This window comes from Lissotriton vulgaris, chromosome 5, assembly GCF_964263255.1.
Source record: "Lissotriton vulgaris chromosome 5, aLisVul1.2, whole genome shotgun sequence".
Classification (NCBI taxonomy): domain Eukaryota; kingdom Metazoa; phylum Chordata; class Amphibia; order Caudata; family Salamandridae; genus Lissotriton; species Lissotriton vulgaris.
This window is the reverse complement of record NC_141693.1, coordinates 1,953,669,323-1,953,691,907: the sequence shown is the minus strand read 5'-3', so window position 1 is coordinate 1,953,691,907 and position 22,585 is coordinate 1,953,669,323. Positions and strand designations below refer to the sequence as shown.

At 47.6% G+C, this 22,585-nt stretch overlaps 1 protein-coding gene across 1 annotated transcript in view; it reads right to left on the bottom strand.

The window, feature by feature from the left end:
• LOC147717853 (uncharacterized) overlaps positions 1 to 22,142 on the bottom strand; it is a 40,518-nt gene extending 18,376 nt beyond the window's left edge. The window contains exon 1 of the mRNA XM_086924634.1: positions 21,741 to 22,142. Within this exon, the coding sequence (XP_086780760.1) occupies positions 21,741 to 21,792 (52 nt within the window). The 5' untranslated portion in view covers positions 21,793 to 22,142. The remainder of the gene's footprint in view (positions 1 to 21,740) is intronic.
• Between the last annotated feature and the right edge of the window lie 443 nt (positions 22,143 to 22,585).

The following is a 22,585-nucleotide window of genomic DNA, read 5'->3' as shown; positions in this document are numbered from 1 at the left end:
GGGACCTGCTGAACATGCAGCTCTCTCTGCCCAAAAGCAATTCTACTTCACTTTCAGCAAGTAAGAGCATTTTTAACACTCTTGCTTGCATAAATCTGAAAAGTATTTGCTATGGCTTGGCTGGAGCGATAGAGCTCTTGACAAGTCATAGAAAGCAGCTATGTCCCGGGGGTGGGCACCCCAGGACATAGCAGGAGCCGGCCCTGGGGGTGCCGGTCCCCAAAGCCATCTAGAGTGAAGCGGTCACGCGCCCCCCTCCCTTCTTCAATTTCGCCCTGAGGAGCTGGTGGTCCCCGGGGCTGCGAGGGGATTCGCGCGGCCACTGCGTTACTTAAAATGAATGCCTCTGGGAGGTGGTGACCCCCAGGGCTGTGTGGGGGTCTGCGCAGCTCCTACACATTCTTCAGACATAAAGCCCCTGGGAGCTGGTGGTCCCGGGGGATGGGGTGGTCCGAGAGGTCCCCCCATTGTTAAATAAATTAGCCCCGGGGAGGTGGTGGTCCCCGGGGAAGGCCATGTGGGCCTCACCGCATTTGGTTTTCTATAAGCCCTAGGGAGGTGGTGTGCATCCTCCTCCTTTATTTGTGGAGAAGCGTGGCTCACTGGTTAGAGGCGGCAGACCCGGAAGCTGAGATCGGCCGTGGACCAGGGTTCGATTCCCCGCCTCGGCGGGTCTCGGGCTCAAAAATTCCACGGAGTAGACAATTCTCGCTCCGGTGCCTACTCGACTCACGGGGTCACACTCTGCGACTCTGAGCAATAGCTTGCTTAATCTCCACTACGGGCCCTCGCGGCGGGATGCCTGGCTTTCACCTTGTGGATACCCGGCCGGGATATCTCACAGGGGAATACCAGGACGGGTTCCCTAAGCAAGCGCCTTGGGACCCCTGGGTTAAAGTGCGCTATATAAATCAAAACACATTTACATTACAATGCCTAATGGACCTGGCCCACCTGGGGGCTGATTAGAAACGAAGAGTGGAAGGCAGCGCTTCATTTTTTTAAAACAAATTCAGCAGGATCTGAGGATCCCGCCAATGTTTATTTAAAAAAAATATTGGGGCCCATGGGGGGGTCCATGTGGGTTTTGTGAAACTTCCTTGCAGATTCGTCAAGCGGTGCCAAAGTTATTGACGCAACAAAAAATGCTTTTCCTATAGACACTTAAGTCCTAAGTATAGCTACCTACTGGCTATCGCCAGTATATATACTGTAGCTCAATGTACTGTAGCACTTAGCACTTTAAATAAGCCATTATTACATTGGACTGAAATGTATTTACATTTTTAGCCAGCGTATAAAGAGAGGGTATAAAAGTGGATTATAAAGCATTATATATAAAAACCATAGATATTTACAAATGTATTAATTTATGTTTTGGAAAAATCCGCAAGGCAGTGTTAATTATACACGGTCTATAAAAGTTTACTGAAATGCTTATATAAATGCACTTGCATGAAAAATAAGATGAAATGCAACAGCTAAAACCACCACTCAAAAATGGCACTCACTTTTACTGTGAACATAAGGCTTAAATGTGTATTGGGATTGTCCTTTGTTAATGTCTATGTTGTAACAGGATGTGTATTTAAAGTTTAAAAAAATTGCACTATTCATCGTGAGCAAGGCTGCGCGAGAGAGCCGGAACGCGTGGATGCCATCATTTAAATAATTATGGAGTAAACTGACCTCCTTGGAGGGCTGGATTATTTCCGTGTGTAAAAAGGAAATTGGTAATTGAAAATATATATAATATAAATATTGACATATATACATGTATACTTATATATAGATGTATATATATATATGGTGATACAGGAGATCAAGGCTCCTTGGACGGCCGAAATGCGTCCTGACGAATGTGCGATTAAAAAATAAATAATGCTGGAGCACAAGTTGGTCTACGCTCGTGATTTTCATCCGTAAGTGAAGTACTTTGCGAGTTTTTGCATATATATGTATATATATATATATATATATATATATATATATATATATATATATATATATATATATATATATATATATATATATTACCTACTGGCGTGTCGCCAGTAGGTATATATAGTTAGGATTTTTTCCCTATGGGATTTTTGAAAATTCTATGTCTAATAACTTTGGCGTTTGTGGACGGAATCGGCAGAAATTTTCAGGAAAATGGCACATTTTGTTTCTGAGCAGCCCGTGAAAATTTGGGGGGGTTTCCTCAAGGGGGGGCCGAGAAAAAAGGGGGGGCCCAAAACGCATTTTCCCCATGTTAATTTCCATAGGGCGGTTGGCCTCACTTTTAGCTCGAACGGCTGAATGGATTTGCACGAAACTTGGCAAAATTGTAGGGACTGTTAGCCCGATGTGCCTTTGCTAGGTCTCAATATATGTGCTCCAGTGGATTTTGAGAAATTAACGTTCAAAACAAGATATATATCTGTAACAGCGCTCCGGGCTGCGCTCCGGTCCGCTTACTTTTCGCGAAACGGAACTTTGCGATGCGAAGCTGATTGGCTCTCCGGTGTCTGTCAACATTCTAAACAGTCCGGAGCGGCCGCCATCTTATCTCTCGGTAGGATCGAGAGAGAAGAAGAGGTGAAAAACGAAGGGGGAATTTAATGAAAGGGGGCAAGGTATACCCCTCTTGACCCCCTAGGAATGTTGTTGGGGTTATTAAAGGGTCCCGTGGGGAAAATAAAAAAAAAATTATTTTTCACGGTAGAAGCGCTTCCCGGGCCGCGAACTGGGCCGCGAACTGGGCCGCAAACTGGTAGCGAAACGGGAATTCGCCATTTTGTGCTTCGTTTTAATTAAATTACTAGGTATAAGGGGGTGCGGGAGACGTATCCTAATCCCTTATGTTTTCTGAGGGTGGCTGAGGAGGCTCATATATGTTGATATATGTCTTCCAGCGGCTGTGCGTGCGCCATCTTGTCTCTCGGTAGGATCGAGAGAGAAGAAGAGGTGAAAAACGAAGGGGGAATTTAATGAAAGGGGGCAAGGTATTCCCCTCTTGACCCCCTAGGAATGATGTTGGGGTTATTAAAGGGTCCCGTGGGGAAAAAAATTTGATTTTTCACGGTAGAAGCGCTTCCCGGGCCGCAAACTGGTAGCGAAACGGGAATTCGCCATTTTGTGTTTCGTTTTAATTAAATTACTAGGTATAAGGGGGTACGGGAGACGTATCCTGATCCCTTATGTTTTCTGAGGGTGGCTGAGGAGGCTCATATATGTTGATACATGTCTTCCAGCGGCTGTGCGTGAGCTTTTTTTTTTTTTGCTGCGTGACGTCTGTTAACGTTCGATTCGATGGAAATCGGGAAGTGTTGACCGCCAATTTGTCAGTGCGATAAAATATTTTGTTATAAATGAATCCTTATTGATAAACATTGTCTGCGCCATCTTGCCTTTTTTCCAATGCCACAATTTTGTCGTGCACGGCAGCCATTTTAGATGCCAGGCCGGTCCCAGGCTATCACCTAGCCCTGAGGATGTAGTTTATGGCCCCAGCTGTAGAGAATCCAGACATGCCAACCCTCCCGATTCAGGCGTGAGACTACTGATTTCAGTGCTAGTCTCCCGCCTCCCGATTTCTGCAAGCAAAAACCCGGGGGCATATTACCAACAACTAGCGATAATTTTTGTCTCTAACTTGTTTAGAGACAAAAATTATCGCCGCACATCGGCGATTTTTATCGCAGATAAACCTTGCTATTAGCAAGGTTTATCGCAAATGCGATAAAAAACGGCCGCAATGCATGAATATCGCTGAAAAGTCAGCGATATTCATGCATTATCGAGCAAATGCTCTTAGCCATGTTATCCACCTCCCATTGGATAACATGGCTAAGAACTGCTCAGGGCAGGTGTTAGCTTTTGGAGATATTCGCGCTTAGCGCGAATATCTCCAAAAGTTGGTAATAGGAGATAGCGATGTTAGGGACTGTTTCCAGTCGCTAACATCTTGGCACGCCCACTTTGCATGTCATTAGTGATAAATATCACTGACATGCAAAGCGGGGCCCAAGATGGTCGCTATCTCCTTTTAGCTGTCACTAACTGGTGTTAGCGACAGCTTGGTAATAGGGAGATAATTTTATCTCCGCTTTCTTGGCTTTTAAAGCCAAAAAAGCGGAGATAAACCCCCTTGATAATATGCCCCACGATTCCTCGGGGGTTTCAGCTGACAGGGCTTGGTATTGTGTTACGTGCTAATTCTTCCAGGAAACGTCAGAGGGTCGATGCAGGGGCTCTAGAAGGGGTGATAAACCATTTAAGCCTCATGAACAAGCGCATGGTCTTTTAAAGATCTGTGAAGTACTCGGGGCGGCGGTGTGTGTGTGCCCTCTTTCAGGAGCGGGCGGGGGGGGGCACTGCCAGCAACTTGCCAGGCCAGGCAGTGTTCAACACTTGCATCACCCTTTCTCTGCCTGCTATTGCGCTCCATGCTTCGGAAAGGTAAGAAAAAGAACGTGCATTTGAGTTTGAAATGTCCGATCCTGTAGCAGTACACTTGCAAAGCCCACACATGACAATAACCCGATTCAAGGCCCCATTCACCCGATTTTTTAAAAATATATAGCACTCCAACAAAGTAGGATTATAAAACTTTATTAACTTTTAAATATAACGAACGCAACAAAAACTGTAAATACATTTAAACATTTTTTGACAAAAAAAAGCAACAATGGTCAGAAGCTGTCTTTTGTGCGAATAGTCCCAAGGCAGCACAACGTGCTGAGTTCTGGACGGCACCCAGGTGATGTCACCTGGGTGCCGCACTGGTTTTTGGTTTCCTACAATGCAGCTCAGAAAAACAGCGAGGGGCGTCCCGGTTGGTGGTGCGGGGGGAGGTCTCGTCAGTAGCGGTCTGTTGTGCGAATAGTCCCAAGGCAGCAAAACGCGCTGAGATGTGGATGGCACCCAGGTGATGTCCAGTAAACTGCCGCACTGGTTTTGGTATCCTACAATGCTGCTCCGAAAATTGGCGTGGGGCGGCCGGGGGGGCGTGGGGGAGGCGGCGTGAACGGGCCTCCCCAGGTGGCGGCCATCCAGCTGAGTTGCGCCCGCTCTTGCGGCTTCAGCGTCTCGCTCACCATGTAGTTGACTTCCGCCCACTCTTGCAATGCAGCGATAGGCGGCTGCCACAGGACTCTTAAAATGGCGGACGGCTCTTCGGTTTTGGGCCTGGTCCACTAAAATGGCCCTGGGACACCTTGGAACTCGGACGCTTGCCTGCTAGGGCTTGGGCTCCATTCTCGAAAGCGTCCCCTCAGCCGTGAAGATTCTACAAAAGTCTTGGGGGCCCCCGACTCCCGCAGGCTTCCGGTGGGGAGCGGCTGCCATGATTGCTCGCGGAATGACCACGACGGAGCCACGAGATGGTGGTGCTCTCATGCTGACGCCAGCTTCAGTCTGAATCATCCAGAAACAAGGTGGGGCTTTCATCGTTTGGGAAAAAAAAATGTTCTAAACCAATGAAAAGTGTTATTTTTAGGTCATATGACCAAGCCTTCCATCTTTAGGAAACCAAAAGTAAAATGAACCAATGAAAAGTTTTATAAACAAGTCACATGACCTGTTATGCGGCATAGGGCTACAAAAAGCGTAGAAAATCCGTTGGCACGTAAGGCGGCGTCAGTAGCGGACCGATGTGCGAATAGGCCGAAGGCAGCACAACGCGCCGAGATCCGGATGGCACCGAGTTAGTGTCCAGCAAGTTGCTGCACTGGTGTGGCTATCCTACAATGCTGCGCCGAAAGTCGGCGTGGGGCGCCCCGTTGGCCTGTGAAGTCGCGTCAGTCAGTGGGGGCTGTGCGTCTCCCCCAAGATGGAGGCTCCTCGGCTGCAGTGGGGCGCCCCTTAGCGTTTCACTCGCCGTCCAACTGAGTTGCGTCCGCACTTGCGGCTACAGTAGGCCGAAGGCAGCACAACGCACCGAGATCCGGATGGCGGAGGTGGTGTCCAGCAAGTTGCCGCACTGGTGTGGCCATCCTACAATGCTGCGCCGAAAGACGGCGTGTCCAGCTGAGTTGCGGTACAGTGACTCGAACGCGCCGAGATCCGGATGGCACCGAGGTGGTGTCCAGCAAATTGCCGCACTGGTGTGGCCATCCTACATTAATTTCATGCGCAAACATGAGTGTGAAGTTAATTAATCTGGCTTTCGAGAAACACCAATGTTCCAAACGCAAGAAGTTTTAATTTTTTTTTTTGCTCCTGTTGAGCCATTTTCAATGCCTCTTTCTGTTCTTTCCCTTTGAAAAAAAACAAAAAAAATGGCGGCTTCACACAAAGCTGACTCAAGCGTTGCTGTTGATGCTATACAGACAAAAATTGGTTTTCGGTTTGTACATTCTTCAGGATTTTTTTTTCCATCCAAGGCTGATTGAGAGTTTGTAGAAAAATGGCTTCAGATTTTCCACATACTACTCTTCAACATTCTTCCTAAATGTAACAATGTGAGACTCACTAGGAGAACGGCTGTTTATCTTTCCTTTCAAAATGCTGCCAACAATATTTTCTGAATGGAAGACACCATCTTGTAGCATAAAGGGCCGAAATGGGTTCTGGTCTGGCCGATGGTTGGTGGAGACATTTTGACTATATCTTGCACCTGCCCGGCCTCGCCCAAAATGGCGCCAGTATAAATGGGACTCGTAACTCCTTGTTGTGTACTGGTTGAACAACCTTGATATCACGAGATATGAATGCAGTTTTGATGCCCATGGCGGGCGGGGACGAGAATTGATTGAATATTTTGACATCCCTATTGATATTAAGTTCTGATGTGTTATTGATTACTGTAGTATTGAAAGTTCGAATTAACGTCACCCATGGTACTTGCCCGCAAATGTATATCTAGATGATTTTTTTGTAAGTGGCCCTGTCGTAATTTAATTACAAAATGTACGTCCACCGATTCCGCAACTGTTAGACACCTTAGTTCTTGCAACCTAATGGCCCGCTCGTTACGTTCCTCTATAATGTAAATGTCTCCTCATCATATACGATTTCAGTTTGCTCCGTGGCCGGCCCACGTGGTTATAGGCCCGTATTTGTTTACTGACATTTTCACAATAAAGGTTTTTAAAACAAAACATGGTAGTAGTATTTACATTGGTAAAGTTTTTACTTTTAGTCACTGTTTTCGAATCAGTAAAAGGCAAGTGAAATAAAGCAGTCCAATTACATGACGGATAAAAGGTATAATACGTAGGAACGCAGTAAAGATAAATGGTCAAGGGCAGTTGTGTTTTCCACTCCTGCAACATAAAGTGATCAATAAGAATCTGATAATCAGGCGTATCGGCGACTAAGACAGCAGGCCGAGTCTCTTTTACTCAACGGCCCCGTCATGGAATGAAGAAACGCCCTTTTTCTCGAAAAAGGAATATATTTTACTTGCAGGACAGTTGTAAATTTTCCGGGAAAGTACATTAGCCTGGAATATTATAACATATATGTTTAAAAAAAAAAAGTTCGAAATCAATAAAAAGCGTATTTTTTAGGTCATATGACCAAGCTTTTCATTATTAAAATAACAAAAGTAAAATGAACCAATAAAAAGTTTTATTAACAAGTCACATGACCTGTTATGCTTACGTTACGCGCTGCGCGCCGCGCCCCGGATCACTTCCGGGTGCGCTAACGCGGCGTGTCATATAACGCATTACGCGACAACGTAGGTCAAGAATATAGTCAAAATGTCTCCACCAACCAGCGTTCGGAACACAACCCCTTTCAGCAGTCCAAAAAGTTCTGTTAAATGACAACAGAGGGGACAGGCAACAAGAACCATCAGTCAAAGAGGGGAGGGCAAGTTCTTCTCTACCGGGTCATGTTGGGGCGCTACCGGTATTGATGGAATTGGTAGTCTACAGTGTTTCTGGATGTTTCAGACTGAAGCTGGCGTCAGCATGAGAGCACCACCATCTCGTAGCTCCGTCGTGGCCATTCCACGAGCAATCATAGCAGCCGCTCCCCACCAGAAGCCTGCGGGAGTCGGGGGCCCCCAAGACTTTTGTAGAATCTTCACGGCTGAGGGGACGCTTTCGAGAATGGGACTCAAGCCCTATCAGGGAAGCGTCCGAGTTCCAAGGTGTCCCAGGGCCATTTTAGTGGACCACGCCCAAATCTGAAGAGCCGGCCGCCATTTTGAGAGTCCTGTGGCAGTCGCCTATCGTTGCATCGCAAGAGCGGGAGCAACTCAACTACATGGTGAGCGAGACGCTGTAGTCGCAAGAGCGGGCGGTAAACAGCTGAATGGCGGAAGAGGCACAGTGTAGCAAAAGCGGGCGGAATGGCAACTAAAACGGTAAAGGGGCGCCCCACTACAGCGTGTCTTCAGGTCAAACGGATTGTGGGACAAGGTCCAGAATAGAAGAGTCATCAAAAGGCAAAAAGTTCCGCCGGACCCCGGGAGCCGGCCGCCTATGTCGGGGGCGATCTCAGGCTACACCGGTGCTATAAGACTTGGGGAGGGGGTCGGAGCCAAGCGTCTTCTCCGAGTCCGTGCCATCACACCGCCCCTCGGGGGCCTCCGTCAAGCGGTTTAGGGAGGTACCTTATCACATTGTTTTCAAATGCAGTCAGGTCCACAAACGACCCTCACTTACTTTGAGAATAGTGAAGCTGCAGTAGGTGCAAATAAGCTTCAGACAGTGTTACAAGCGCTGCTCAGAACTCTGAACTATGACACCCAACATCCAGAACTTATGCCATTTGAGAATGGCAGTGACATCGAAGCAACTCAGGGACCAAAATCATTAACGTACTTTCACGTATGAAAATCTTACTTGGGGAGGGGGCAGGAGCCAAGCGCCCCCTCCCAGTCCGCGCCAACTCACCGTATGTTTAAAATCTGAAGCCATCGTTCTACAAACTCAATTAACCTTGGATGGAAAAATCTAGAAGAATGTACAAACTGAAAACCAGTTTTGGTCTGCATAGCATCAGCAGCAACGCTTGCTATCAGTGTATGAGTTTCATGCTCGATCGATTGAGCTAGCCGGATCGGGCAACAAAAAGTATAAAATAGTTATGTAAATAGTTATTTAATAAAATGTTTTACCCTGTTACTTTGCTGGTGTGTTGTATATATTTTTAATATTTGCATAGGGTTTGTCGTTATTTTGGGCGGGGTGGGTGACGTAGCCGAGCTGTCTTGCAGCCCTCATGGTGTGGAGCTCAGTTCATCTCACTATTTTCGTATTTCTCATGAAGGGTTGTTCCTAATGTTTCTATTTTAGCGAGGTCAAAAAGAGATCCAATTAGTGGTCTACTGATTTTGCTCGATTACTTTTATTTTTTTACACGATTTTTCACTATCTGCAAAGACTAAACAGAGTATTGCGACTTTGTGCTTGTTTGTAAATAGAGAATGAACCAAAGAGAACCAATTCTAAAATAGTAAATGCTTGGATAACAATCAATCAAATGGAGAGACAAGCAGGCACGACGGATTACAACGGGGGTAAAGGTCTGCGTTAACTACCCTTCACTATCTGCAAAGAGAGAATACTACTAAGAGAAAAGAGGGGAGGGGGGGGCAGCGTTCAAAGCACATCAGCGTGCATAAACACGAAAACGTTTTTACCTATCACGTACTTGACATTTGACAGCTTTTGATATTTGCTATTAAAAAAACATTGAAATTCACAGAAAAAACCATAGGTTATAGTCCATATATAGTTAGGAATTTGCATTTACAAAACCTTGAAAATTCACTGAAAAAACCATTGGTTATAGACCATATATAGTTAGGGATTAGCCTTTTCAAAACCTTATTTTACTCGCATAAAACCATTGAAATTCCATATATAGTTAGATGCGCTAACTATATATCGCGCACCCGCAATCCACTGCTGATGATGTCACATATTACATCATTCATGACATGGTTAGTGACATCACTGATGACATCACTGATGACATCTCAAATGACATCACTGATGACAACATCCAGTGACTGTATGTTTCTGTAAAGTTAAAATGTGTCTTACATATTGAAGAATGAGTGGATGTATAAGTGTCTGGAAGAAGGATTTAGTAGGTGCATGACTGACTGTATGAGAGAATGATTAAATGTGTCTTAATGAGTGCATGGGTTAGTGACTAAACTATCTTAATTTGTGCATCATTATATCTGTTGTTCTACAAACTGCTGCATGTGTTGATCAGTAGCTATATGAATAACTGCAAAAGGCAGCAAAAGAACGCAAAGGCACAGACCACGTCAGCAGGTACAATGGTGAGTTTATTCACATCGTAAACTGATCCACATTATATATATATATAAAATCAGCACAACCCCTACTCCCAACGGAAGAGCAAACGCACACGAGGGCTGCAGGTTTAAGGCTTCTTTATTGATTCGGGCCTCCCTTGACCCAGCAACCAGGAGAGACGTGTTTCGGCTGCACCCAGCAGCCTTTTTCATACACATATATATTACCTACTGGTGGTTGCCAGTAGGTAGTTATAGTTAGAACCTTGTCTCTATAGGAAAAGTTTTTTCTTTTGGCAATACCTTTGGCGTGATTTGACGAATCTTCGCAAATTTTTCAAAACTAATGGGGCGGTCAGGTCAGCTGCTGTGTTAAAAGTTTCATGGTGATTCAACAAGCAGGGGCTGAGAAAAAGGGGGTGGGGGTTCCAAAACACGTTTTCTCCATGTTCATTTCCATAGGAAACTTTAGACACAGCTACAGCCGGAACTGCTAAACGGAATTACACCAAACTTGGCAAAAAGGTAGCTCTTGGTTCAAAAAGCACCCTTTTTGCTAAATGGTGTAAATCCATTCAGTAGTTCCTAAGCAATTTAAAGATTTCTAAGAAATACAACTGTGGCCTGGGAGGATCCGCGAACCCTCCCTAACTCGAGCCTGCAATCTGTGTAGCTCCCAACACTTCAAACTAGGAAAAAAGGTTTAAAAGCTAGAAAAGGGGGCAGAGTAGAAACACCATGACATGCTAGGCCTGTTCAGGGGTCCCACAGGGACCCACAGAGCTGAAAAAAGCTTTTTTTCCAAAAAACTTTTCAGTTAGATTTGCAGTGGATCTGCAAATCAGGCAGAAATATTTTTTGTGAACTAAGCGCTGACTCGTTTCCTTAAGGCCCCCGGGTGGGCCAGGTCCTAGGGGCATTGATAAATAGACTAATGAGGGCCAGCTCGGGCCCCCGCAACCCCAGGAACTGCCACCTCTCTGGGACTTATACATTTTAGTGCGGGCATGAGGCCCCCCGCAGCCCCAGGGACCTCCACCTCTGAGGGGCTAGTTTCCCAATAGGAGAGGGGCCACTGGAGCCGTAGGTCTCAATAAATTATTCCTTTGTTCAACACTTGGTGGCTGGCAATGAGCAGGCAGGCTAACATATGAAACAGATATGTAAAGCATTTTAAAACACCAATGCATTAAATAAGTAACACATAACACACAATAAAAATCCAACACCAATTTATAAAAATAGGAATATTTTTATGATTAAAAGAACACCAAAATGACAAAAAATCCAATGTAGGGAACTGGGGAAATATTTTTTTAAAGATGTTTTCTAGTGCCTACAAAAGAAAATCATCCACTTCAGAAATCTGGTAGCGCCTGACCGGGGCAAAGTTTGAGGCTGACTGCGATGGAGCATGGGTCGCATAATGTTAGCGGTAGGGCCCAGTTAAGTTTTTACCTTCTAACAAAGTCGTTTTTCTGGAGATTTTTCTCTCAATGTCGAGAGAGGCACCTAGTCAGGCCACGTTTTGAGTCGACGATCATGGCTTGGTTCAGGGTGAGGCCTTGGTGAAATCCTGGAAGTCTTGATCTCCAGTGTTTTCAGCGGGATGAACCCGAAATCCATGCTGGATCGTGGTTCTACGTCGGTGGCTCAACTCTCGATAATGGATCGGTCAACTTATATAGCTCTTTACCAAAATGTCTCCAATCTTCTCCAAACTTCTGGGTCTTCTTCAAGAAGGTCCTCTTTGGGTTTCAGGCTCTGAGATGGTCCTTGGGATTTTTGGGACTACTTTTCCTCGAAAGCACCTGACCAAATCCTTAAAACTCCCCTGGATGCTGTCCAGCCGAGTTCTTCTCGGTAGAGATGATGCAGGTGGAGTTCTTTTAACCTGTAGCTTTCAGGGAGTTCCCTCTTTCACATCTTGAATAGAGGCAAAGTCCTTAGGGTTGTAGTTCCACAGTGTGCAGCAGGTGCAGTCATTCAGAGTGCAATCCTTTGAGATGCAGCCCAGGGTTCCAGCAGGGCAGTCCTCCTTTGCTCTATAGTTTCAGACAGGGATTTGAGTTGCTGGGCAGCTCTCCCATATTTATCTAGTGTTCCTGTTCGACAAGCAGGGGAGTACCCCTGACCAATGGAGTACCGGGTGATACCCAGGTGTGTGACAGCTTTCTCCAAAGTGCGACTTATTTTTGACCCAGAAAAAACTATTCTTCCAAAATCCAAAATGGAGAAACTCTCTCCTGTAGGTTAAGATCTGGCTAATCCATTCCACTGGCATGGCTAAATTTCCCTAACACTTCCCTTCCAGCCCCTCTGCTAATCTAATTACTGGGGCTCCTGTCTGGCTGGGGTAGCAGGACGTGGGGGTAAGCCTGTGTCCTGTCCTATCATTCCCTCTTTGAAGACCAGTTTGGCTACTCCACCCCCATCCTGCCTTTTTCTCTGCAGTTGCATTTCTCCTCCCACCAAAGCCTCCTTTGTCTCAGCTCAGGCCACTTCACACCTCATTAAGACAGCTTGGCTCAGCCTTGCAGAGGCTAGCCAGTCAGAGAAGGGCTGCTTGACCGCTGGCCAGTCAGAGAAGGGCTGCTTGAAGGCTGGCCAGTCAGAGAAGGGCTGCTTGAAGGCTGGCCAGCCAGAGAAGAGCTGCTTGAAGGCTGGCCAGTCAGAGAAGAGCTGCTTGAAGGCTGCATTTTGGCTCATCAGAAAAGCAAGTTCTATAACTTCTTTTCTGTGATAGGAATAATAAATCTAACAGTAGTAAGTTGTTTGATGTATTCTATTTTAAGCTCCCTCCCATCAATAGTCATACTTTATATTAAATTATTCCCATGTTAACCTTTGGAGTCATGGTGCTACAATGGGGAAAATGAAATTGGCCGTTTTTTCCTCGCCAGGGCACATGAAACATATTTTATGTCCCTGCCCCGCCCCTGGGGCATATAAGGAAGACCTTAGGGGTGACTCATATGTAAAAATAAGGTTGTTTAAGACTTTGGCAGTAGTTTTAATTCCAAAGTAAAATTTGCATACAATTTAAGTTTAAAAGTAGCCTGCAAAGCAGGGCTGCCTTTAAAATGACAGCAGGCATTGCAGTAGTGCTCACTTAAGTGCATTAAATCTATTGGGCCTCAACCTACATGCCCTACCATATACTTGGGGTTTACAAGTAAGTTGTCATGCCCATTGTCATTACATCTAATGATCATATACCTTTTAAACAGAGCACTGGCCATGGGTCCATGTCTGGTTAGCAGTAGGCCTGGACGGAGTTCGCGGAGTTCCGTGAATTTCTGGGAAGTGACCAAAAACCTCTGCCGCGCTACATGGAGATCCGCAAGAGGCGGAGTGCATTAGGTCATGCCGCTCGCGTTGATTTTTAGCGCCAGGTATTTGTCCTGCTGGAAAATCAGCGCAAATTGCACCATGTGTAGCGCAAGTGGGTGCTGCTTCTTTATGTCGCTTGAATAGATGTTTTACTAGATCAGCAGCTTCCTTAATTTGAACAGAAGGTTTCTCAATGCGAGCAGTAGGAGCCATCTGCGACCACCTACGTTGCGAAATCTCGCCGCAAAGTGGTCAGAAGTAAGATTTCCTCGCTCATGCTTGTCTTCTTAACATTGGCGAACGAGGAAAAAAACTCTGATTTTCGGAACTTCATGCACTACCCAGAGTGGGAAAAACTCCACAAACTCTGTATGCAGAACAGAAATTTTACACCCAGGCCTAGTTAGCAGAGCCCATGGGACAATCAGAGTCAGTAACCACCAGTATCAGTCAAAAAATAGGGGTGATCAAAGCAAAAAGGGGAGATTAAATGATTTGCCCAGAATCCCAGAATGTTGATCAAATGCCGAGAGTTGAATCTAGTTTCACAACTCCAAAGTCAGTAGCTCTGACCATTCCACCACATCCTCTCCTCGTTTCTCACAAGCACTTTCAGTTTTCTGACCTCTGCCTTACACGAATGCAGACACTCGAGGATGGCTGTTGTTTTATGTTTCTTATCACCTGATTGAATATTGAAGGATCATTTTTGGAAATGATGCTGTTGAAAACAAGGTGTGACCCACAATTTGGCAACTTCGACTAAGAGGCTCTGCTGATAATGCCTGGAAAGAAAAGTCTATACAAAATACACACAATGATGATTTCAAGATAACATTGACATTTAAACCGGAAATTGGAGAAAATGTAAGCTTAGGACAATATACAAAGTCCTTGAGTTCGTGTTTATTCTTTGGCTTTCCACGTATCGAGACGTTGCGGTTACCGGCAGGTCATTGTTAACAGAAACATCCCCTGTGCTGCACCTGTTCAAAATGTCCAGGGTCACACGGGATTCAACGCATCAGATAGAGCAAGCTGAGAGTGTGCTTGAGAGAGGAGAGTCCAAGCGAGAGAGAGTGTGAGGCAGTGGTAAAAGTGGGCGGGATCGGAAGGGTACTGCGTGCCCCTACTTTTAAAAATTATTTCAGTCCGTTCCCCTACTTCTTTCTTTCAAAAAAGCATCCCGGGATGGCAATAATAGTCCTACTTAAAACGATACATTTTTCATTTCAGCTGGTGCTAGGGACGGCTTGCACTTCTCTGTTACACTCCAAAGGCTGCAGCAGCCCCTCCCTGAGCTCTCACAGGCTCTGGGCAGGCCCATTGTCATTTCAATAGAGGCTGATTATCCCCTTTGGAATGACAATGCGCCCGCCCACTGCCTGCCTTTAGCATATGCCAGTGAGATCCTAGTTAGTGATTACAGAGGAGTTTTCCCCAAGTAGAGTACTGTGGGGAACTTGCCACCTTGTGTAATTTGTCAATGTTGTACACAGAGTGAACTGGGCAGGAGCAGTGATGGGACAGAAGACGCGACAGGAAAGGAAAGGTGATGGGGCAGGAGAGGTGACTGGGCAGGAGAAGTAGCGGGCAGGAGAAGTGACAGGGCAGGAGAGTCAACAGGAAAGGAGAGGTGATGGAGCAGCAGAAGTAACGGGCAGAAGTGACAGGGTAAGAGAAGTGACGGGGCAGGAGAAGTGACAGGGCAAGAGAGGTGACGGGTCAGGAGCAGTAACGGGACAGGAGAACGACAGGAAAGGAGAGGCGACGGGGCAGGAGAAGTGATGGGACAGAAAAGACGACAGGAAAGGAAAGGTGATGGGGCATGAGAGATGAATGGGCAGGAGAAGTAACGGGCAGGAGAAGTGACAGGGCAGGAGAAGTGACAGGGCAGAAGAAGTGACAGGGCAGGAGAGGTGACGGGTCAGGAGCACTGACTGGACAGGAAAGGCACAGGAAAGGAGAGGTGACAGGGCAGGAGAAGTGTTGGGGCAAGAGCGGTGATCAGGCATGAGCAAGAGTGCTGACCGGACAGGAGCAGTGAACGGTCAGGAGCGGTGACGGGGCTGCAAAAGTGACGGGGCAGGAAAAGTGACGGGCAGGAGCAGTGACGGGGCAGGAGAGGCAATAGGAAAGGAGAGGTGACTGAGGAGGAGTGGTGACGGGCAGGAGAAGTGATGGAGCAGGAGAGGTGATGGGGCAGGATACGTGATGAAGCAAGAGAAGTGACGGAGCAGGAGTGGTGATTAGGCAGGAGCGGTAACCGGGCGGGAGTGGTGAAAGGACAGGAGTGGTGAATGGGGCAGGAACAGTGAATGGGGCAGGAGTAGTGAACTGGGCAGGAGCAGTGAACAGGGCAGGAGCAGTGAACGGGGCAGGAGCAGTGAACGGGACAGGAGCAGTGAACGGGGCAGGAGCAGTGAATGGCGCAGGAGCAGTGAACAGGGCAGGAGCAGTGAACAGGGCAGGAGCAGTGAGAGGGCAGGAGAAGTGGCGGGGCAGAAGAAGTGACGGGAAGGAGAAGTGGCGGGGAAGGAGAGGCGACAGGGCAGGAAAGGTGACCGGGCAGGGGAAGTGACCAGGCAGGAGAAGTGACAGGCAGAAGAAGTGACGAGGCAGGAGAGGTGGCGGGGCAGAAGCAGTGGTTAGGCATGAGCAGGAGCGGTGAACGGACTGGAGCAGTGAATGGGGCAGGAGCAGTGAACGGGGCAGAAGTGACGGGACAGAAGAAGTGACAGGACGGGAGAAGTGATGGGACAGGAGAAGTGACGGGGCAGGAGAAGTGATGGGTAGGAGAAGTGATGGGGCAGGAGAAGTGACGGGCAGTTGACGTGACAGGCAGGTGATGTGACAGGCAGGTGACGGGGCAGGAGCAGTGACGGGGCAGGAGCAGTGAATGGGCAGGAGCAGTGACGGGGCAGGGGCAGTGAACGGGCAGGAGCAGTGATGGGGCAGGAGCAGTGAACGGGCAGGAGCAGTGACGGGGCAGGAGCAGTGAACGGGCAGGAGCAGTGACGGAGCAGAGGAAATGACAGAGAAGGAGCGGTGTGGGGAGAAGTGACCGGGCAGGAGAAAGTGACAGGGCAGGAGAATTGACTTGTAGTTATGTTCCTTGCCTATTTATATACTATTGCATGACATCCACTGATGTGTCTGCAAAGCATACCTGTTGCCCCAAATGTTTGTCCTGAATTTTGACCTCCTGTCCTGAATTTTTACCCCTTGTCCTGAATTCTCACACTCACCATCCTGAATTTGTGCCCATGCCAGTTGGCCACCCTAGTTTGCAGTGCCCACAACCTCCTCCCCCTTCCCTTCTATCTACAGGCACACAAACTAGTTTATTTTAACAAACTGACTACACTGAACTGAGTACCTGTGCACCCTAAACTGGAAACACATTGAATAACACAAGAGACTTGGGATTAGGCAGTGCCGCCAAATCTGGGACTAGTAGGAAGGCCATGAAGAGGCAGAACACACAGCTCCTACTCTAAAGAGCTGGGTGATCCTCTGCCTTGACAAAGCGCCGTCTGGGTCACGCAGCTTCCAATCCACTTATGGCAAGAGTGTCTCTGAACCAGCAAGAGGAGAGCTTAGCCTCTGGCACAACACAGGAACCTCTGCCTCAGCAAGGGTTCGGCAGTGAGTTTCCCCGGCCTGGACCCAAACCCATCTCTGCCCAATACAACTTCTCTTCAACTCAAAGTCACAGGACTGCAGATCCCATGAATGCATTCTGCCTTTACTTCTGTTCTGTACGGCATAGCCCTAAAAAATGTACAAAATTGGCTAGAAGTTAATAAAAAAACATGATGATATTGCTTGTTAGAAAGATGATGCAAACTTTAAAACATCTGCCAAAAGATTATGCATAGTAAAGCACAGGTGGGAATTGTACAGGAAGATCAAAAGGGTAAGTGGTCCTGTGTGAAGGTCCTTATGAATAACATTAATGTGCTTACCTCAGAGGTCTACCCAGATACCTTCTTTTGTGTACCAACCATGCTCATGTGTGTCATTCAGGCAGGAACCCAATTCAAAGGATATTCAGGAATAATCTGTATCGTACATTAACAATGATCCATGACGTTTATATCTAATAAGTATACATATCTTCATTATTGCATTGAAAAAGGTAACTATGCCGGACTGGCCGTTCCAGGCATAAGGCGTTTCCCACGGCTACTGGAAGGGTAGGGGGCCACTTTAGTTTAGGGGGTCCAGTTTTGTACAAGTGCAGGAGTTTTAAAAACACTGCAAAGTTCTTTGTATATTCAGCAGGTTTTGGTCAACAATACAAGTGCCAAGATAACTTTGGTGATCAATGTACCTGCTGGAGAGTGATGGGAGCGTGCTTTGTCTAGTGGCTGTTTTACTCATCTAAGGTAGCGCAGAAGGGTAATATGCCTGCTGCAAAGAACATGTACCATGCATATCAAAGAGCAATATTTTATGTGCATACTTCAGTGGTTACTGCTTTGTGTTCACTTCCCGAATGAAAGGACACCTGAATACATATGGCCTGGCAGTTTGGGCTGGACTGTTCCCATTGGGTGCAGGATCAAGACTGATTTGCATATGGCTGGGTCCAAACTGGAATGGTATGGTGAGCAAAAAACGATGGATTTAGGCCCAGATATCTGTACTGGGGTGAATGTATGACATTGTTCTGTATTCTGTCCATCTTGTTCTTTTTTCTTTTGTCACCCAGAGTGGGACGGGTATGTCCAGACGCGGTTCCCGTGCTCTCCATGCCACTGGAATCAGCTATCCTGGCTGATGAGGGCTGAAATCCCGAAACCGGTCCTAGGATGCTTGTTTCCAGTCCAAGGAGGACCTGGCCTGGCAGTTCTGGCTGGACTGGGCCCATTGGGTGCAGGGTCAAGACTGATTTGAATATGGATGGGTCCAAACTGGAATGGGTTGGTGAGCAAAAAAACGATGGATTAAGGCCCAGATCCCTGTACTGGGGTGAATGTATGACATTGGTCTGCTTTCTGTCCATCAGTTGTTCTTTTTGAATTTGTCACCCCGAGTGGGACGGGGATACCCAAACGTGGGTCCCGTGCTCTCCATGCCACTGGAGTCAAGCTATCCTGGCTGAAGAGGGTTGAAAGCCCAAAACCGGTCCTAGGATGCTTGTTTCCAGTCCAAGGAGGACCTGGCCTGGCAGTTCGGGCTGGACTGTTCCCATTGGGCGTAGAATCAAGACTGATTTGCATATGGCTGGGTCCAAACTGGAATGGTATGGTGAGCAAAGTAACAATGGATTTAGGCCCCGATCTCTGTACTGGGGTGAATTTATGACATTGTTCTGAATTCTGTCCATCAGTTGTTCTTTTTACTTTTGTCATCCCAGTGGGACTGGTATGCCCAGATGTGGGTCTCGTGCTCTCCATGCCACTGGAATCAAGCTATCTTGGCTGATGAGTGCTGAAAGCCCGAAACCGGTCCTAAGATGCTTGTTTCCAGTCCAGGGATGACCTGGCCTGGCAGTTCGGGCTGGACTGTGCGCATTGGTGAACCAGTGTCCGTGAGAGAAGGGAGAGTGTCTGAACTGAAGGCATGTGTGAGAGAGAAATGTGCGTGAGAGAACTTGGGTACATGTGTTTGAGAGAACGTGTGCGTGAGAATGCGTGTGATAGACAACCTGAGAAAAAGTTCAAATGTATGTCTGTGTGAGAAAATGTGTGTGTGTGTGTGAGAGGGGGGGTGGCTAGGGGAGTGAGGTGAAATTGGTAGTAGTGCAGCCAGACATTGTCAAAGTGTAACCGGAAGTGTACAGCCCATGCAGAACCTGCGGAAACGCCCAACCACGTGCATGCACCCCATCACGCTGCTGCCACCCCCCCCCGCCTCCACACAAGGGAGTTGTAACTGTGCTCCTTTGTGTACAACGGGTGGCAGTTACAGGTCGTTGGCGCCGCTCCCGGGATCTCAGCCGAGGTGCCAAGTATCCCGTATGAAAGTCATGCCACCCCTAGGGGCAGATAGTGAGCTTGTAGGGCGCCGGGTGCAGCAGCAGGCAGCAAAGACCGACGTGCACAGACAGCGCAGCAAAGGGGCCCTGTGCATGAAGGGAAGATAGTATCACGGCCCGGGGAAGAAGAGAAGGGTGAAAGAGCGGGATTGAAAGAAGAGTCAAAGTTTATGGGGTTTGAGTAAAAATAGAAGAATCCCACGGAAAAACGTAAGAAACCATTAGAAATCTAAAGGAACGACGAAAAAGAAGAGAAGTAAAAAAACATTATAAAAGAAAAAAGAAAAGAAAATAGAGGAAATAAAAGAAAGAGGCGCTCAGTGGTTGAGTCCCGGCCTCTCGGCGCTTTTTGAAGCCTGTTATTTTCTCATGTTCCCACTGTTCCCGCCACCTTACTACCGGGTTTCAGATGAAGTGGTAAGGCCCGTGGGGGTAAGTGGGGGTACCCCACTTACCGGCTAAGAGGCAGCAGAGGAGGCAGAGTCCGACCAGGAGCACCTGCAGATGGAGGGGTCCCCCGGCTTGGGGTGCAGGCAATGAACGCCGGGGCTCACTAGAGGGCAGTCTCAAAATCGGGGTGCAGTCTACAGATCGGGGATTCAGTCTCAAAAAGAGGGGTGCAGTCAGTGAACTTGGAGCGCAGTAGTGCAATAATCAAGGGCGGGACGTGAATCGGGGGTACAGTCTTTAAATTGGGGGTGCCGTCTCAAACCTAGTGGCGCAGTCGTATTATTAGGGCGCAGCGTCGAAATCACACTCTTGAAATCAAAGGGCTGCCAGGGAACTCGAGGCTGCTGTCTCGAAATCATGCAATGCCGTCTCAATTTCGAGGGTGGTCTCAAAACCAGGGGTACGTTCTCAAAAGGCGGGGCTGCGGATACAAAACCAAGGCTGCAGACAGTCTGTGAAGGGGGGACGGGGTAGCAGTCGTGCAATAAACGAGAGGGACGTGAACCCCGGGCGGTTGGGGGAGGGGGGACTCTTAAAATCAAGGGGGTGATGTTGAAATCAGTGGTGTAGGAGTAAACTGGGGGGGGGCGGGGGTTCTTAGCATCCGCTGGGCGGCAATCAGTGAATTATCCCTAGGCGCTTTTCGAGTTGGGGGGTATTACGATATCTGCGGTTATTTCGGGGCGCAGGCTGTGCAGCAGGGGAGCCCTGGGCCCCAGTACCGCAGTATTGGGGTGACTGAGCGCATCTGTCTCCGGAAGCAATCGGGTTATTGTAATATCAGAACTTCCGATTAAAGGATTTTAGGCAGGGTTTTAAGTGCGCCGGGTCTCACCGGTGCAGAGCACCGGCAGTTTTTCAGAGGGCGCCTCAAAACGGGTCTCTATCGGGCTTCGTTTTGTGCCCTGGCACAGGCGGTCCGTTTTTCCCCCGGACTGCAGTGACAGCATGCACAGGTGAGCGTTGTAGGGGAGGGGGAACCGTTTAAAGCGAGTCATTTTCTCTCTGGATTTCCCTTCTCTTTTTGAAACTCAGGAGCAGCAACGTTGTCGGGGTGTCACCAGGGCTTTAAGTGGAAACTTTTTCAGTAATGTACACAAGCGGTAGTTGCTGCTTATTTATCTTATGCAACTAACAACCATTGACAAAGCCAATAGCCCGGACTTGTTAAAGGCATGATGTTACTACTTGTATCATATATCTGGATGCAATGACAGAAACAGCAAAATACAAGTCGGACGGCGCACTATGCTAAGCACAGATTTTTAGTTTATGTTTTTTTAAGCCACGACCTAAATTACACTGGCCACGCCATTTGAGAGACCCCCTAGTTTTTTCATCCCATTTAAAGCCCTGGTTTTAGGTTCAAACTTTGTGCAGTTTTATCACTTTATCTTCCCTATTCTTATGTGTGTGGAGAGCTGTAGTAACAATAATAGGGCCTTAGCCCCCTGCAGAGGGCTAAAGGCCCTCTAGCACAGTTACAGGTCTGCCTACTTGTGAGGGCCTATAATGAGGGTGAGGGCCTTTAACACTCCGAAGAGCCTGAGGCAGAAGGGCTATTATGCTATTAGAACATTCCTACTGAGAGCAGAATGCTCTCAAATAAAGAAAGAGAAAGGCATGGAATGGAATGTTAAAGGTCTGTACCAGCCATTATTAGTCCACAAACCACTCCATGGTCTCCAGTGGCGTCCCAACATTCCCTTGTCTATGTAGCTGTAGACACTTCCCAGGGCCCTATCGTTCACTTACCCACAGACAGGCAGCAGAGGGCTGCCAGCCCCACCACAATCCACTTGACCATGGTCTGTGTCTCTTGTGTCCTCCTGGAAGCAGCTATGCCTTTCCACTTCACGCGTCTTCGAGGTTGCGGAGCGTGCCTTCCTTAGTTGTCGAACCGTAGCTGGAGCGTTGAAACTCAGAATGTCCTACAGGAGGGAGTCTTCTATTCAGTATACTACACTGCTTGCACGGAAGTCCAGTCTAGTCATGAAGAGCATCGCTGCCACACTTCCTTTATATCCTCATGGCCAACAAAGGGTGCACGTCACTGGTGTTGAGGGAAGGGCAGCCAGCAATACTTCCTGCTTCCTACTGAAGGAACAGAGAGCTCGAGAAACGAAACTCAGTCTCTGTGCTGAACCTCACACACGCACCGGTACCTCATCAACTATAACCAGTCTGACAAGATTATTGGGGAAATTCCGTAAATTGAAATCCTCTCCTGGAGGCAGCCTGTTTTACACGATTCCTTCGGCACTGTTTGCTTTAAACCACAGTATGTGCCCTGCCCTGCCTGCAGAAACGCGCTTAGGGGTTACCTTATTAATGTTGACTGTAGAAGTTCCCTCACTCAACCCCCCTGTGTAGCATTAAAACTGGCAGCTCCCCTTAACTTCCCACTGCTGTCCCTTTGGGAGCCCAGGAGGTTCCATCCTTGCCCCCTGCTCTTCAGCCTTTACATTGAGCCCCTGGGTGAGGTGATCACCCAAGCAAGTGCCCGACCGACATGCAGCAGCACCTTAAGACTGACAGCACTGAGTACATTGACTCTCACTCAGGGCCATATGTATCAAGGCAAAATGGGTTCGCAAACG